This window comes from Sprattus sprattus (genome assembly GCF_963457725.1).
Source record: "Sprattus sprattus genome assembly, chromosome: 4".
Lineage (NCBI taxonomy): Eukaryota > Metazoa > Chordata > Actinopteri > Clupeiformes > Clupeidae > Sprattus > Sprattus sprattus.
This window is the reverse complement of record NC_137923.1, coordinates 37,652,448-37,669,440: the sequence shown is the minus strand read 5'-3', so window position 1 is coordinate 37,669,440 and position 16,993 is coordinate 37,652,448. Positions and strand designations below refer to the sequence as shown.

Below are 16,993 nucleotides of genomic sequence, written 5' to 3'. Positions count from 1 at the left end.
TGAGAGCAGCAGTTCAAGATCAGTTAACAGACAGGAGGCTCAGCGAGAAACTAAGTGGGTGCTGTCATGTTTTAACCAAGTCTTTGAGCTCGCATGCTGACTGCGGGCTGATACAGCGCTTGTGATAAATGGCACAATTTCTCAAAAACCTCCCTCCTTAATGAGGTACAATTTCAAGATGCGGATGCGACACAACAGTCTTGACAGACGATGTGAGCAGAATAAGAGGATGTTTAAATCTGACTGTACAGCTGGAATTGCAGGGAATGGAGAACCAGCTCCTGGCAGAGTAAATGTTGCTGCCAGATGGAATTTGAGATGGTGTGCTCAGTCCAGCACCAATGTTTTGTCTGAGTTTGGGCTTGTGGCCATTCCTTTACTAGTCTGAGTTTTTATTCTGCTTTGCTGCACTCTCCTGTAGAGAGACAGTATAGTACTGCTATTATATTTATTTGGATGATGGGTATCAGCCCATGAATTTGAAACTGAGATCCATTCAGTTAAAGAGAGAGAGCGAGAGAGAGAGAGAGAGAGAAAGAGAGAGATTTACTATATTGTTGAAATTGATTCCAGTGTTAGTTTTTCTTATTCAATGTTGGTTGAATACTTGACTCTTTGCTTAAGCTCAATTCCTGTTTTTACTGAGGAAATATTTAACTCTCCAGATATCTCTTCTTGTATGCCAACTGTGCAGGCACAATAACAGAATCATCCGATCTTGCCTCTGCATCTGATTTTGTATTTAAGTAGTGAAAGCCTGGTCTCACACCTCCGTGTGTTGATTGATAAAATGCCAAAGGATCTCACCTTTCTTTCTTGAATGGCCATAGACATGAATGAGTGAGGGTATGCTATATTTAGTGCTTTTGATAATGCTGATACCAAACGTCATAAAAAAGTGATCTGGATTAAAAGGTCTTATCTCCAGCGTGTTATGGGCTCCTGTGTAAACTATTGACCGGGAGACTGATGAGTTGGGTGTAGTGGGTAGTGGGGTCTGTCAGGAGACTTCGTATTGAGATATTTGTTTGAAACCCCTCGGAGGTACACCCCATTCACAGAGCAACAAGATTGTGGTTTTGCTGAGCATGTTTTATCAGCCACAGCATAATTAATAACACCCCACTGTTTTGAGTGCCTTACCAAGATTGCCAATTCTGTTTTGCCATTAGATTTGCTGTGAGAAGCACCGAAAGATTATACTCATTATGCAGACTTGGAGGGCAGTGATTTGTTGTAATGGAAGACTTTTGCATGCTTATCACCGACCCGACACCTTAGTCATTTGCTGGTCAGAGACTGGCGTTGCATGGTGCTGAATAAGTAAACATGGGCAGTGCCGCAGGGAATATGAAAAGAGCAATATTCGTTTACAAATAAGGAGACACTGCATTAACCTCACACTGTCACCCTGTTTTATGTTGGCTCCATTGACAAGCCTTACAAAAGGGCAATACTAGGACTCTCCTACTGGGAAGGATTCCAGGGTGAATTTGCTAACATTTGCAGACTCCAAAGGTACGTGCTCAGGCAAATTGCTAGTTGCTATCCAGCTCTTCCGCACAAAAGGGACATCAAAATAGGAAGATCAGAGCAGACTGATGACTTTAGAAGGTAATGAAATATGACTTTTTAAATATAGTTTTGTAACAGAAAAGCCTTGAAAAGCCCTTCTTTTCCATTCTGTTTCTGTTTTTGTGCCGTTTATTTCGGCTCCATTCATTTCCAGTCACAAGGACAGAAAGAGGGTCTGAAGAGCTTAGTTGTGAGCTTGGAGGAACCGTGACAGAAACCCAAAAGCACTTGCCAGCACCATCTAAATGAACTCACACAAGGCTCCCCATGAAAACACTTCAGGCAGGAGCGCTAAATTAATCATCTCTCTCACCCAGCAGTCAAGCCCTCAGTGACATGATCAGCATTAAAAAAAAACATGACTAAATGTCTGAGTTTTGGTGGGGAAAAGAAATGTCAAGCCCAAAAAGACTACGTAACATCTGAAGTGAGGGAAGTCAGTGGCCATCTTGGTGCCGGTATTCACAGAAGGGCTGCCAAAGTGGTGTAGCAACTTGACAGTAATGAAACCTTGGGCTGTTGAAATATCATTTTTTCCCCTTCTTTTTCAATACAATTGATTTTTATCACTATACTGCCTTGTGTAAATGCACAATGGGTAGAACAGTGGAGGGAGCTCTTGGGAGATCATTACCCTCCACCTCCCTTCTCCCTCATCTTCATTCTAGACTGATGTAGCTCAGGCCCAAACACTCTTAATGTGAATGAGAACTGGAATACTAGTGTGTTTGCTTGAGGTTTTCAGGGTATCCATCCTGAATAAACAAGCAATAAACATCCCCCTCATAAAATGGTCATGTGATTGAAGAGGGCTGTGCGTCACCCCAGCGTTATCTGCATGCAGAGATGCATCTCTTGAAGATGTTATGGGGAATATCACGAACAACATGATCAAAGGGTCTGATGAACTAACATGATTACTGAGCAGCAAGTCATTTAAAAAAAAAAAAAAGAACATCTAGAAAGCTACTGTGGAAACAACATTGTTTCAGTGAACAGCTACTCTGTATCGCAGTGAAAACCTGCCAGAGAAAAAAAATTATTCAGTCTCAGGCTCCAGGAGAAACGGTTTTGTGTGTGATGCATAAATTGAAGCACCGGCGAATGGCTCTTGAACTAAAATGGAGTTCTAATGCTTTCTAATTAAAACCACTCTACTCTACAGTTTGCACTGTGTGCATTGCAAGCCCTTGGGCCTGCCTCCCTCCCCCTTGCCCCCCCACCCCTCCCCCCACACACGAACACAGACACACCTCTTGTACAAAGTATTTATCCACATTTACGTATTTAAAGTAAAGTATTTGTCCAAGTATTTTACTGTGGGGATTGTAAGGTTTCTGGTTGATCAGAGGCATGTGAAGTCTGTTTCATGTTTACTGACACAGAATGAATATACAGTCTTTGGATGCAGTCTCAACTGTTTAGGATCTTTTGATTTATTCAGGTTTAGGCCATGTATGCCAGCTTCTATCACGGTGCTTGTGAAAGGTTAATAATTAAGTTTCCTTCGGGGTTTGGATGCTTTGATTCATTTTGCATGTTTGGAATTGAAGTTGGATTTCTATTTTGTCAGATTAAAAACTCATGGAATTCTCATTGTTGTATTACTTTTAGAACAAATCTAGCAAAAAGTATACATCATTTCATAGGAGAACTTGGTGTATGTGTTTGTCTATTTGTTCTTTTGTCAGCAACAGCATAAGCTGCTTTGCCAAATTATTATTCCTTTTTCATATACAGAGTGTATGTCATTATGCATTAATGTATATGTGTGTGTGTGTGTGTGTAAATATAATGAAAGCATGAATCAGATTATCCTGTGGAACTGGTTGTTCTCTTTGGGAGGTGGACTGACATACAAGGTGCCATGGATGGCACAGGTAGGTCCAGATTAGAAGATCAAGACCCTTCTGTCTCTGCCTCGAAAAGCATTCCATTCCCTTTGTGTTCACCCAATTGCTCAGTCTCTCTTTTTCTCTGTCTGACCTTTCCCTTCCAGTTCCTTTCTGTTCCCCTTCTGTCTCTCTACCACTCTCTCTCTGCTCTTTTCAAACTCATCCTCGTTCTATTTTGCCTTGGCCCCCCTCTATGCATGTACGGATGTGGAGCAGCAGCTGTTCTGTGAAACTGTTGTTGTTACATGTTCTGCCAGTCAGTGATTCTTCTCCTCTCCCTCTCTACTGCTTCCTTTATTATTCTTTACATTTCTGCTCTTCTGTTCTCTCTCTCTTTCTCTTTCTCTCTCTCTCTCACAGTGAGAATCAAGTGGAATAAAGTGGAATAAAGTATCAGAGTTGAATTGCTTTGTTTCTAGTCACTAACAACATCCACCTTTTCGTCTAAAAAAAGTTTTTTGTCTATAATCTAATTTCAGTGGTTGATGATGGTAACCCATTTAACTGTGTGTTCTCATTCCACCGTGTTGGTGTAGTAGTCGTAGTGTCGTCAACCCATTTGATGGTTCAATAAATGGGTTTTAAAAGTCAGTCTCTCTCTCTCTCTCTCTCTCTCTCTCTCTCTCCCTCCCACCATCTCTCTCTCTCTCCATCAGGGATCTTCATGAGCACATGTAACGTCGATGTGCGCTGGTTCCCCTTTGACATCCAGAAGTGTGAGCTCAAGTTCGGCTCGTGGACGTTCGACGGCTGGCTCCTGGACCTGCAGATGACCGATGCCGACATCTCTGGATACATGCCCAATGGGGAGTGGGACCTTGTGGGTGAGGAAACAGTCTGGTGCCCCTCTTTGCAACACTCACCTCATTTAAACTAAACCCAATGAAACCCATTCAACTAAACCCACCTCTTTTCAGCTCAGCGCAACTCACGCAGAACTAAACTCTAAACCAATCATCCAAACCCATAATTGTACTCATTTTATATCATTAGCTTCTAGCTTTTGTGGTATGGTTCTTGACAGTTGGGTCAGTACAGAGTTGTGCACTGCAACCTGAGAAAGCACTTCATTCTCAGGATGTAGCCCAAGAGTTTTTTAAAGTAAATTAAAAGTTTCCTCTTTAAAATGTCATTCAACACTTGGGGCCCTAATTTCTTAGGGAAACGGGCACTGCGAATGGGCTTCCGCACCAGCAACCGTGCAGTGAGAACAGGTGGGGATACCTAGCAGAGCATAATCAGGCATGAATGGGTTGAGTAATTAATGGATGTGGCAATTAAGTCATTAAATATCAGCCAATGACAATGATTTAACCATACCTTATTAACATTCACGCGGTAATTGTTCTACAATAGGGCAAATGACAAATTTTCCGGTCACATGTGCTGGAGGTCAGCCCGAAATTTAGAAGTTTCACAGAAAAAGATGTTGCTTTGAATTTATACTCAATTATACATGGAACTCCCACATCTGTGTGTGGAGACGCCCCAGCACTGTTATTGACTGAGCTTTGGGTCCTGCACGGCGTACTTTGCATGTTGCCAGCTGCGTTGCCCATCAATAAAATTAGGGCCTTGGGGGTTAAAGGTTCTATCTGCTCAATATCTGAGAAAGTAACTGAATTGTATTCTCATTCTTCCAAACTCATGTCAAGTCAATTTAGCTGGATTTGCTGGATTTATTTGAAATGTACTTTCCCTTAATTAAAATGTAGTTTTCGACATTCACACACAAACTGTTCAATACGGCCTTTCACATCAGCACGACACAACTGAACAAATCTCATCTTGGTCTGGTTCAATTCAATCTCTACTCTGTTCACAATAGAAATTCAACTTAACAAATGAGTTCACATTTGCTGAAGTGCTGCTTTCAAGTACTTTACACTGCTTTGGAGGGCAAGGCTCTTGCGGATGTCTTATGGAGACTTACACAGATATCTTGATTCAGCACATGTACACAAGGAGAGAACTAACAGGGAGGATTCCCCAGGGGGGCCACTTAAGAGTTGCAAATAAGAGCAGCTTCAAACGAATAAGCGTAAGACAATTCCCAATTCCCAAACAATTCCCAGTACATGCTGTTTCCAGATTGCAAGAGAAATGAATACATGGGTAGAAATATGCAGATACAATAACAGGAAGTCAGAGAAATCCCAGGACACCACTCATTTTATCAGCTGCACACTCAACTCAGTTTGCCTGACTTCAACTGAACTTGACTGTGTTCATGTTCAACGTTCCAATAGCTTACCTTCTAAAGCAAAACACTGCTCTTCACAGACTAACTGACCAACAGACTACAGACTAACCTTGCTCTAGGGTTTGTTTTCCAGACAGATATCTTAAAAACAATATGTGGCTTCCCTGTACTGTAAGTCACACTGGATTAAAGGCACCCAGTGCAACTTTCGAGGCTTAAAAATAAACATTCAATTTCTATTCTTTTTTACACGTAGTAAGTTTCAATAACTCCATACCATTACATATCGACATTCAAGGAGCAAAGATGAGACATTGTTGTGTGGGGAGAACTGATAGAAAATATCGATAACAACAACAATCGCCGCCATTTTCTTTATTTTTTGTGACCTACAATAAATAAAGCAGGATTCCAGTCAATGGAAAAATGGCCTCTCCCCACCGGCGATTGTTGTTGTTTACGATTTTCTGTCAGTTCTCACCACACAACGACGTCTCATCTTTGCTCCTTGAATGTCGATATGTAATGGTATGGAGTTATTGAAACTTACTATGTGTAAAAAAGAATAGAAATTGAATGTTTATTTTTCATTGAATGTTTATATAAAGTTGCACTGGGTGCCTTTAAGAAGAACTCCGATATTTGGTTAATGAGAACTTACTAAAGATATATGTGAACTCTGCACCACTCAACACATTGTCCCCCTAATCCACAGATGATTGTGTAATATAATCTAAAATAATCTAATTTGTTTGGTAAGGCCTTTCTGTGATTGACACTCTTGAATTTTACAATTCTGTGAGACTGTCATCCCAGTCACCCACATCAAGACATCATCTACTGGCTCAAGTCAACTCAGCTCAGGTCAATTTCGCCAGTCTCTTTCTAGCTCTCTCTTTCTCTCTCTCTTTCTCTCTCTCCCTCTCTCTATCAAATCTTTCATACATTGTGCTGATACTTTGCCAAATGCTAATAGTAGCAGCCATACCTTCCCTTGCGTTACTAATCCACTTAGCTGGTCCATGACAGTGGCCCATGACACAATAGCCACACAAATGTGTCAGGTGTGCACTTCTCACTGGTCAGAAGCCATTTAGACCCTCATTCAGTGCTGACACGCACACATTCATGCAAGTTAGCTTAAGCGTCAGTACTCTTAATGAACTAGAGGGAGCTTTTAGCACATGTCATTGCTGAGAGTGAGTTGAGCTTTGATTTGAAAGGTTTGAAAATCAGTTGAGTCAACATCCGTGTCATTTTGCTGGTGGGTACATTTCGGAGAGCGTGGAAAACTTGCTTAGAATTCCTTGGGAGAAGTAGCTTCAAGGTCACTCTGGCCTTATTCGGCAAACATTGAAATGTCAGGGTTGTAATTGAATGGACTTGAGGAGGACTGTCTAGGGCTTTGCTTATCACCCCTTCTCAATTTCTTAACTGATCTTTTCCGGTCTGGCCAAGTCTCTCCTCTGGCTGTTTAATCTTATCTAATGGTCGTACATTTAATTTGGTTCAGCTGAGCAGCTATTCAATTAAGTTGATGCAAGTCAATGAGGTATGAATATGTGTTTCTTTTTTTAGTATATTCTTCTCTAAATCTTTTTTTTCATTTTGTCTTTCTGTACATGCTGCTCATTGAGCTGCTGCATTTCTTTAACGTCTCATTTTCCCAGACTCTTTCAGATCCCTGTGTTTGCCTTTGTGCTTGTAGTTGTGCTGCGCATTATCGAAAAAAAGAAAAAAGAAAAGTCAAGCACTCCAACTCAAATGAATAGGCGGGAGGTGGGGGGGGTAACACCAAACTCGTTTCTCTACAGACTTGAGACGGATCCAAGTGGTGGCAGTGAAGAGTGTGAAGAGCGTTAGAAAAACAAAAGTCAGAGATCCGGCGTTGGCGTCTTACCCGCTCAACCTGATCCTCTGTGTGGTTCTGCTTTCATCTCCTCAGATTGAGTTAGTCAATCTGATGTGGCACACAGGCCCGCACCCTGCACACCTACACACACTCTTCCTGCCCCCCTACAGAGAGTAGCTGAGCTGATGCTGAAACGGACCTGGCCCTGATCTGGTGCTGATCCGGCACGCATCCGGCGCATAAACGCCAGATCTCAGCCTATTTCGGTCCGGAATCAGCTGTATATCTGGGCCAATGTTCCCATCACACTCAATGCCCTCCTTCTCTGTTTCTATCTTTCCCCCTTATCCCTCCCTCATCCTTTCATCCTTTCATCCATCCCTCTCTATGTTTCTATCTTTTTCCTCCATCACCTCGTTTCTCTCTCTCTCTCTCTCTCTCTCTCTCTACCTCCCTCTTTCTCTCCCCCTCTCTCTCTCTCTCTGTAGGCGTGCCCGGCAGCAGGAGTGAGGTGTTTTATGACTGCTGCAAGGAGCCGTATCCAGACGTGACGTTCGTGGTGACCATTCGGCGGCGGACCCTCTACTACGCCCTGAACCTCCTCATCCCCTGCATGCTGCTCTCCTCCATGACCCTGCTTACGTTCCTGCTGCCCGCCGACTCCGGGGAGAAGATCTCTCTTGGTGAGGAGAAGAGAGAAGGAAGGGCAGAGAGGAGTAGAGGAGGGGAGAAGAATAGAGAGACAAGTAGGGGGAAGGAAGGGGAGGAAAGAGGTGGAAGGGGGAGAGAGGAAAATAGGAGATAAAGGAAAAGAAGATGAGAAGAGAGAAGAGAAGATGGGTAGAGGTGAGAAATTATGAGAAGAGAGGACAGTTAGAGGCAAGCCGAACTGAGGAAAGGGAGGAATAGATTAGAGAAGAAAGAGAAGAGAGGGACTACAAAAGAGACGGAAATGAGAGTAGATGAGAGAAACCAGAGGTCTAAAGTAGACGACAGAGAGGATAAGAGAAGATGAGTGCAGGGCAGAGGACTAGAGGGGAGAACAGAAGGGAGGCCTGGACATGAGAGAAGAGGAACAGAGGAAGGGGATTTTTTAAAATACAGAAGAGAAGATGAGAGATCAGGAGAGAAGATTTGTGAATGAGAGTTAAGGTGAGACAGAAGATAAAAGATGAAAGAGGACGGATAAAGAGAAGAGAGTGAAGTGTGGAAGAGAGGAAGAGAGGAAGAGAGGTGGAGGGAAACTGAGAGAAGAGGTCAGAAAATAGAGAAAGACAGAGAAAAAAGAGAACCCAAAACGTCACCCCTTCTGAATACAGAATGTGAAGGTACAGGTAGGGGTAAAGCATGGCAGCTAATGAAGGAAAAGAGTTATTGATGAAGAGATGAGAGAGAGAAGGAGGTCAAAAAAGTCATAGAAGTAAGAAAAGAAGAAGAAAGGCATTAGGAAACTTTAGAAAGCAGAGGTTGACTGACAGTGAGGTTATGCTGATGAGCCTCCCTGTACAGGGTACCACTGTAAATGCATTAGTCCACAGTTATGTGGCTAATTAATCTATCGACAAAACTAAGCCTTGGGGCTCAATTAAAGGACTTACTGGAATTAAGTTTGACATCCTTTGGCCGAGGGAAGGAACTAGAGGACATTCTCTCCATACCAACTGAAGCAGAGGAACTTTGCTTGAGGTCAAGGCTCTCTTGTAAGTGCTATTGCTTGGGCACGGGGTTCTGCCAATGTAGGCGTTTGCTGTATTGGCTTAAAATAATTGTTGCTTGTCCGATCTCTGAAAAACGCCCACTTTAAAACAACACTCCCTTCTAAACTCCAGATGAAGCCTGATCGGGGTCAAGAGCGAAGCTACACAACCGCCCATGCAAATGTGAAATCCAAACAGCCATCAAGCAGCTGTTTCCATATCAACGGCCCCATTTTTTTGACTGTTCAAATTAAATAATGGACAGTTGACATTGCAGGCCATTGAAAGTGCAGTGTTGCACAGGTTAATTGAATAGACTAATAGAGGTTGAATAAATAGACTACTCTCTGTGCAAAGGAGTGGAGAGTCTGTCTTTAAGATCCTCTGATCTCCTCCAGCAGTGTGTTTACTGTTACTGAGAGGGGCAAATTATTCAACCCTGCGAAGGTCTTTAAGGGGCATTTATTATTGGCAGTCCCATTTAGAGGAGCATATTTATTTTAATCTTCGTCTCTGCTGTAAAGGGCATTAATCTGCAGCGCTGATCGCAAAGGGTCCAGCCCAGTGGCCTCTGGTTATTGGGCACTTCGAATACACACCTGATAATGCCAACACGGCCAGGGCTGGAAATCTAAGGTGAAACATAGAGGGGGAAATTGAGAGAGCGAGAGGAGTAAGTGGATTTAGGAAGGCAACAGAGATGGATGGTCGTGCGGGAGGAAACGGAGGAGGGGAAAGATGGAGAGGAGACATTTGGGGGGTAGGAAGAGGAATGGGCCATTTGCAATTGACTTTGTGGTGCAGTACATCATCGGGGCGCTCTGAGCGGAATCAAGTTTAATCAAAGCGTACCCGGCTAAATTACCTCTCAGGCCGGCTCCCCTGTTTGTTTTAGGTCAGCAGGTTTTAAGGATATGTGAACTTGTTGAAATCAAGTTAGATCAAACCATGGCCAGATAAATTACCATACATAAGATCCAGTCCAATCCCCTGCTTGTTTATGATCAGCAGCTTTAAGGCCCCTACCAGAAGTCTTGGCTACCTGCCACCTTTTGTTACAAAGCAGTGTCAACAAGGCAACAGAGACTATGCTGCAGTTTCAGTAGTTCATGTAGTATGTAGTTGCATACAAAATTATTTACTTTGCTATCCAAACTAGTATGTGCCGTGAACACAAATTCATTTACTTCATAAAAATACATACAAAATAAAATTGAATCTCTTATCTAATGCTCTGTCTTTCTTTTTTTTCTCCAGGCATCACCGTCCTTCTCTCCTTGACAGTCTTTATGCTGTTGGTGGCCGAGATCATGCCGGCCACTTCAGACTCCATTCCTCTAATTGGTTAGTCTGGAGTCAGTGAGTGTGTGTGTGTGTGTGTAATTGTCTGTGAGTATGTGTGTTAATGTGTGTGTATGTGGACATTTAAAAAATAGAGACAAGGAATCAGGGTGAATCTCAAAGGCGAAGAAAATTATTGTTTCTTTAACCATAATATTTTAAGTGAAGAAGGCATCAACCTTGTAATAAGAAATATGCAACTAACAACTCATTAGGACCGGTTCGATGTAAGGACAGCTGATTGAGACCGGCGTGACTATCTATAACTCAAAGACCATTGAGGCTGGTAGTGCTGCTTCTTGACGCAAGATAGCCTACTGATTGCTACAAGCACTGGAATCATAGTTACACTCACACCTACCTAGTGGCACTTAAAAACACATTACAGTACAGATAATTCAGTGTGTGGGTGATAGTATCCTTTAATCTCAGACTGAGTGTTTAATGAGTGATTTAATACAACTGGTTTATGACTTTATGGCACATGAACGTGTTATTTTTAGCATCACCTTCAGAGTCTCTTGAATGTCACTGTGTGTTTCAATGCAGTGAGCTGAAGAAATGATACATTTTAAACATTCCGAGAAAGAATGAGTATGTTTATGTTTATGTATGTACGTGTGTGTGTGTGTGTGTGTGTGTGTGTGTGTGTCTGTGTGTTTGTGTGTGTGTGTGTGTGTGTGTGTGTGCAAGAGAAAAAGAAACAAGAAGTATTTTTGTATGTGGGCGTGAGAGAGAAAGAGTGCATGTATGTGTGTGTGTGTGCGTGGGTTTTTAAATGGTTGGGACCCTGGAACAGGCAGGTCATTAGCCCCTTAGAATAAATTGTGCCCCATTTTGCGTCAGCTCCACATTTTTGGTCAGGCTCGGGCGACCAGGGCCATCTGCTCGAGTTTAAATGTAATTGGGCTGAATAAATCCTGAAGGCTGTTCACTGGAGAGGACTCATGGTGGGAAGGAGAGAGAGAGAAAGGGGAGTGTGTGTGTGTGTGTGTGTGTGTGTGTGTGTGTGTGTGTGTGTGTGTGTGTGTGTGTGTGTGTGTGTGTGTGTGTGTGTGTGTGTGTATGTGTGTATGTGTGTGTGTGTGTGTGTGAGAGAGAGAAAGGCAGATTGTCAGACAGAGTGTGTGTGAGACAAAGGGAGATACAGTAGAGACAGGAAGAGAGAATGTGTATATATGTGTGTGTGTGTGTGTGTGTGTGTTTGTGGGTTTATGTTTGTGAGAGGGGGCAAAGCACAGGAAAGGAGTGACAAAAACACTTAAAGCGTGTTGTGTAATTGAAGATGCGTACAGATACAGATGAGATCGGAAGACAAAGAGAGACGGGGGGGTGGTTCCATCACCAATTCAGGCGTCGTCCTGGCCGTCTCGACAGTCTAGGGTGCTTGAGGAGAAAGATGCGGAGTCACGGAGTGGGGCAGACAGGGGCCAGCCAGCGATAAGCTCTTGAGTTTTAATGAATGACTTCCTGCCCTCTTTAGTTCTATCGGCACACCTACACCGCCAAACACCCAATGCACAACCACCACACCCCCAACGCCTGTGCAGAATTTTAACATGTTTGTCGCTTGACTGGGTGGAAAATAGCTACTTCACTCTCTCCCTTTCTCTCTCCCCCTCCCTCCTTGTCACTTCATCTCTCTCTTTCTCTCCAGAGCTGTCAAGGTGATTTTCAGTCAATCAGCCTTACCGCTTCTTACTGGCAGGATGTGTTTACAGAGTGGGTGGTGAAGACTCACATCCATCTCTCTCTCTCTCTCTCCTTTCTCCCTCCCTCTCTTTCTCTCCCTCAGGGCAGTACTTTGCCAGTATAATGATCATTGTGGGGATGTCAGTCATCGCTACCACGGTGGTGCTGACGTATCACCATCATGACCCTACTGGAGGGAGCATGCCCAAGTGGGTAAGGCATCTCTCTCTCTCTTTTTTCTCTATCCTTTCTTTTTCTGTTTTCCTTCTTACTCACTTGTTTCCTTTATCCTATGGCTTCTCTGGCTCTTTCTCTCATACAAAAGTAAATCTGTGTTACAATAAAATGTAAATTGTCAAACAGGGGAAACTGAGGTTGGCTGAGCCTGAAACGTGTGTCTCCTTTAAAAAGATGTAAAGTTTATATGTATAAGATAACATCCGTTCTGCTGCTTTGCATCTTTTTGACGTCTAGACAGGCTCCATTCATTTTGGCAGTATGCACTCAAGTTTTGATCGTTGTTTTTGATTGATAGTTACATAATTATATGTCCCACAAGGTCGCATATAATTGCAATACTCTATAATATACACATATACCTGTCCATAACGTAAGAGTGAGCAGTGTGGAGAATCACAGTTAGGTCAGTAAGGTCTAGATCTCCAGCCTCTTACTGTCACAATTATGACCAGCTCAGCAAGGGACAGCCACCTTCTACTCCGCTCAGTGTTAATGGACTGGAGCTTATGGCGCTATCTCACAGCTAGAGCCAGTTTCACTCCCTGAAAGGTTTACTTTTTGTAGCCTTCTGCCTTCACGTGAACTGACTCAAGCCCACGCCATGTGTATAACAACTACTGTCTGTGTGACAAATGAGAACATATGATGAAAGAGTGTTTTTGCCGGAAAGTTTATTGACAAAGACACTGTAATGGGATGATGTAATATTTGTCTGGGAGAAAGCACATGGTGTAAACATGGTGATGGTTTTCAATTGGTGTGTTCTTCTCCACACAGTGTGGCATCCATTCACCCCTCTTGCGAATGAGCTCAGTTCATTTTAGCAGCTGATATATACGAGGGTCAGCTTATTCCCATCCATTCGCTGTTTACTGATTTAATCCATTATTTTTTATTTCACTGCCACTCAAGGATGATGCAGTATGACATAATCTACCCCTCCGAAGGCAAAAGTCCAAGAAATAAATTGCAAATAAATGCCTGGAGACTAAACATTTCACCAGCCGAACTCTCGTACTAAGATATTTATAGGGGGATCAGGCGTAGGGGTGTCAATGAAACCAAGTAGATAAAAAGGGGAAATGAGAGAGTCAGTTAGTTTCTTCAAGGATGTCAGGATACAAGAGAAATAATAATGGAATGAAATGTGTTAAAGCAGCAGTAAGGAGTTATGGTCTAAAAATAGCCAGATAACTTTATGAAAGGCATGCAGAAACACCTCCAACAGGCCAGCTGACCCACTCATTAGAGCTTGCTTACATGCTAACTTGTGTCTTTTGGCGTCGATATAAAGTGCTGTGAAAGCTTTTCTTATATTTTCTTGGTTCTGTTCTGGATCACAAAACTATATCGTGCACAGTCTGAGAGGCTAGTGGGAACGGCAGGTTTTTATCTTTCATTCACATGGCCAAATACCATTAAACAATTTTTTGAATGGTGATAATGATAACTAGTTTTCCATAAAACATACCTTAAAAGGGGCAAGTTGTTGTATAATGTTGTTTTAAAAGATGATTTTCAGAAGAACACTTGTTGTTGTCCTTATGAGTGTGCAGCTATTTATAATAATTGATATACATGTATTAACATATTCACCTAGCAACAAGGGTTAACAGCTCTCTAAAAGAGATCACTGAGATGAAACTGTCTTCTAATCTATGGCCTCTAATTTATATCCTCTATATTTGACAACTAAGTACAGACCATGTTAGTTGGGTTTTGCAAAGAAAAAAAGACTAGACTGATCCTAAAACTGATTTCATAATGATGAAATGATCAGACTGATTTCAACAGAACACAATCAAAAGACATTACATTTAAATCTGAGTTCAAGCCTGGTAGTGTGGTGTGGTCTTCAGAAAGGCCCCTGCTGTGTCTTTTCAGCGACTGCTGTCCGTGGTGCTGAAACTCTTCTCGGTTTGACTGATCTTTAGCTCATTTCCCACCACTGACTATGACTGTCGAGACCAATAGGAAGAACTGCTATCTCTTTCAGTAGCATTAAAGCCTTGAATCAGACCTCTAGTCTCTCTGGGGGTGACATACATACATCACAGATGATGTTTTCAATGTTTTTCCAAAATAAAACCTGCAACAAAAAAGATCTCTCTTCCAAATTTGCCTTAAGGCAATATTCCATACCAACATGCTAATCTATGTAAAGACAGATTGTCTGTGTCAGACTATGAAGGCAGGAAGTACATCTGTCATATGTTTCCCACCAAGTGTTTTTAACCAATTACCTGCTAGCTGTGTTTGCTGACTTCAGCACAGTAGGTGTTATAACGTGGTCATTCAGTGACGCGCCTCCCCCCACCATGTTGTCTTAATTTCATAATGCCTCGCTGGCATGGTGGTATAATCAGATAAATTGTTTAAACCATATTACGAGAATGCACTTAGTCAAAAAGTAGAATGGGCCAGTTAATTACGGGGAGGACAAAGCACTGAAATTAAATATGGTGTATACTAATAATCTAATTACATTTACAATGGCAACACCTTTTACGTAAGGGATAATGTATTGTCCGGAGGTCATTCTACAAAAATAATTCCCGACGGGGCGAACAACACCCCGACGCGCAGCGGAGGGTGTTGTTTTGTACCGAAGGGAATTATTTTTGTAGAATGACCGACGGACAATACATTATCCCGCTTATTATACGGGTACTTGCCAAAAACGATAGAAGACATTCCTCCAACATATCTCTTTTTAATGATTTAGGTGCCGTTTCATGTGTCCCGTTTAGAAATAAATAGTTCTTCAAGCAAATAGAACTTTGAAGTTTCAGGTGTTGCATAGCAACCCATTACTTGCTGACTTCAAATTACTCTCTACTGTTGCGTTAAAATGACTGGACTTCTGGCGGAATGATATGAAAGATGTGAATTAGAAGTACAAAACCCGTTGCCAATGACAGCGGTGATTATCTTTGGCAGAGGTCTGTTAGCAGGAATTAATGTATGGGTATGACGTAGGGATGGCCCATTCAAATCAACGGTACTTTTTGGAACATTCTGAAGAGCCGTATAATAAACAAATGTAATGTCACCCTCTGTCGCTCCATGCATTGCTCTCTTTCTCTTTATGTCTGTTGATTGTTCTTTCATCCTTTTTTGTTTCTTTCTTCTTCCATGTCTCCTTTCTCTGTTTCCTATTACATTTTTCTCTTTCTCTTATTCTTTCTTTCCTCCTTTCGTACTTTTCTCTAATTTTTCTTTATCTCTCTCTCTCTCTCTTGCTGTCCCTCTCATCTTCCTTTCTCTTTCTCTTTCTCTTTCTCTCTCTCTCTCTCTCTCTCTCTCTCTCTCTCTCTCTCGCTGTCCCTCTCATCTCTCTCTCTCTCTCTCTCTCTCTCTCTCTCTCTCTCTCTCTCTCTGTCTCTCTCTCTCTCTCTTTCCCTCTCTCGACCCCCTCTCAGATGCAGTTGGTGCTGCTACAGTGGGTAGCTTGGTTCCTGCGTATGAAGCGCCCGGGCGAGGGCGATGACAACGAGCGCCCGCCATGTGCCCCCCACCTTCGCCGCTGCTCCTCGGGCTCCCAGAGCGGCAGCCTGCCCAACGCCGTGCCCAGCTCCTCTGCCACCACCGACCTGCACCACCCACACAACCACCACCACCACCACCACCACCACTCGCCACACCCACTGATGCCCCTACACGCCCAGAACCTCCTGGTGGGGGCCCCACCGCACCTCCACGCCCAGAGCAGCACCAACAACAACGCGGGCCTGCTCTACATTGGCTTCCCGAGCCTGGACGACCCAGCCATCTCTCCCCCACTGGAGCCGCTCAGCAGGGGGGGTGTTCCCACGGGGCCCCGGGTAGGCGGCGGCAGCGGTGGTGGAGGGTTGCCCCAACACGCCATCCCGGGCCACAGCGCGGCCGCCAGTCCGCCTCCACACCTTCCCGCCCAGTTTTGCAGCCCTCCGCCCCCTGTGCCCAGCCTGGAGACCCCGGGGTGTGCCAGCAGCGCCTCCAGCAGCGGGATGGGAGGTGGCGGGGGCGCGGGCGGAGGGGCGTGCTCCTGCTCGGGGGCCAGCGGGGCAGGAGGGGACCCCCAACTACAGGCCATCCTGGAGGAGGTGCGTTACATGGCCGACCACTTCCGCACCATGGAGGAGAACGAGAACGTGGCGGACCAGTGGAAGTTCGCCGCCTCGGTCATCGACCGCCTTTGCCTGGTGGCCTTCAGTGTCTTCAACATCATCTGCACCATCTCCATCCTCATGTCCGCGCCCAACTTCGTGGAGGCTGTCTCCAAAGACTTCCTTTGAAGACAAACCAAAGCGTAAGGACAGGGGAACGAGGCGTGAGGGTGGAGGTGGAGGGTGGAGGAGGAAGAGGAGAGGACAGAAGGAGAAAAAAAAAAGGAGTGGTAGTGCTACTGGCTAGAAGGCTACACATTAGCCGCTGCCACTGGCACAAGTCCATCTTCTGAAACCACAGGAGGAGCAGGGAAGAGGCACCAGGAAGTCTAGCAGTGGGTCAGTCTATG

The 16,993-nt window shown here is 43.8% G+C and overlaps 1 protein-coding gene across 1 annotated transcript in view; it reads left to right on the top strand.

Moving 5' to 3' along the window:
- Positions 1-16,772, top strand: part of chrna11 (cholinergic receptor, nicotinic, alpha 11) — a gene marked incomplete at both ends in the record, with an annotated part of 30,191 nt that extends 13,419 nt beyond the window's left edge. Inside the window, 5 exons of the mRNA XM_080838112.1 lie at positions 4,127-4,294; positions 8,014-8,208; positions 10,480-10,566; positions 12,359-12,468; positions 15,918-16,772. Coding sequence (XP_080694238.1) covers positions 4,127-4,294; positions 8,014-8,208; positions 10,480-10,566; positions 12,359-12,468; positions 15,918-16,772 — 1,415 coding nt within the window. The remainder of the gene's footprint in view (positions 1-4,126; positions 4,295-8,013; positions 8,209-10,479; positions 10,567-12,358; positions 12,469-15,917) is intronic.
- Positions 16,773-16,993: the final 221 nt, after the last annotated feature.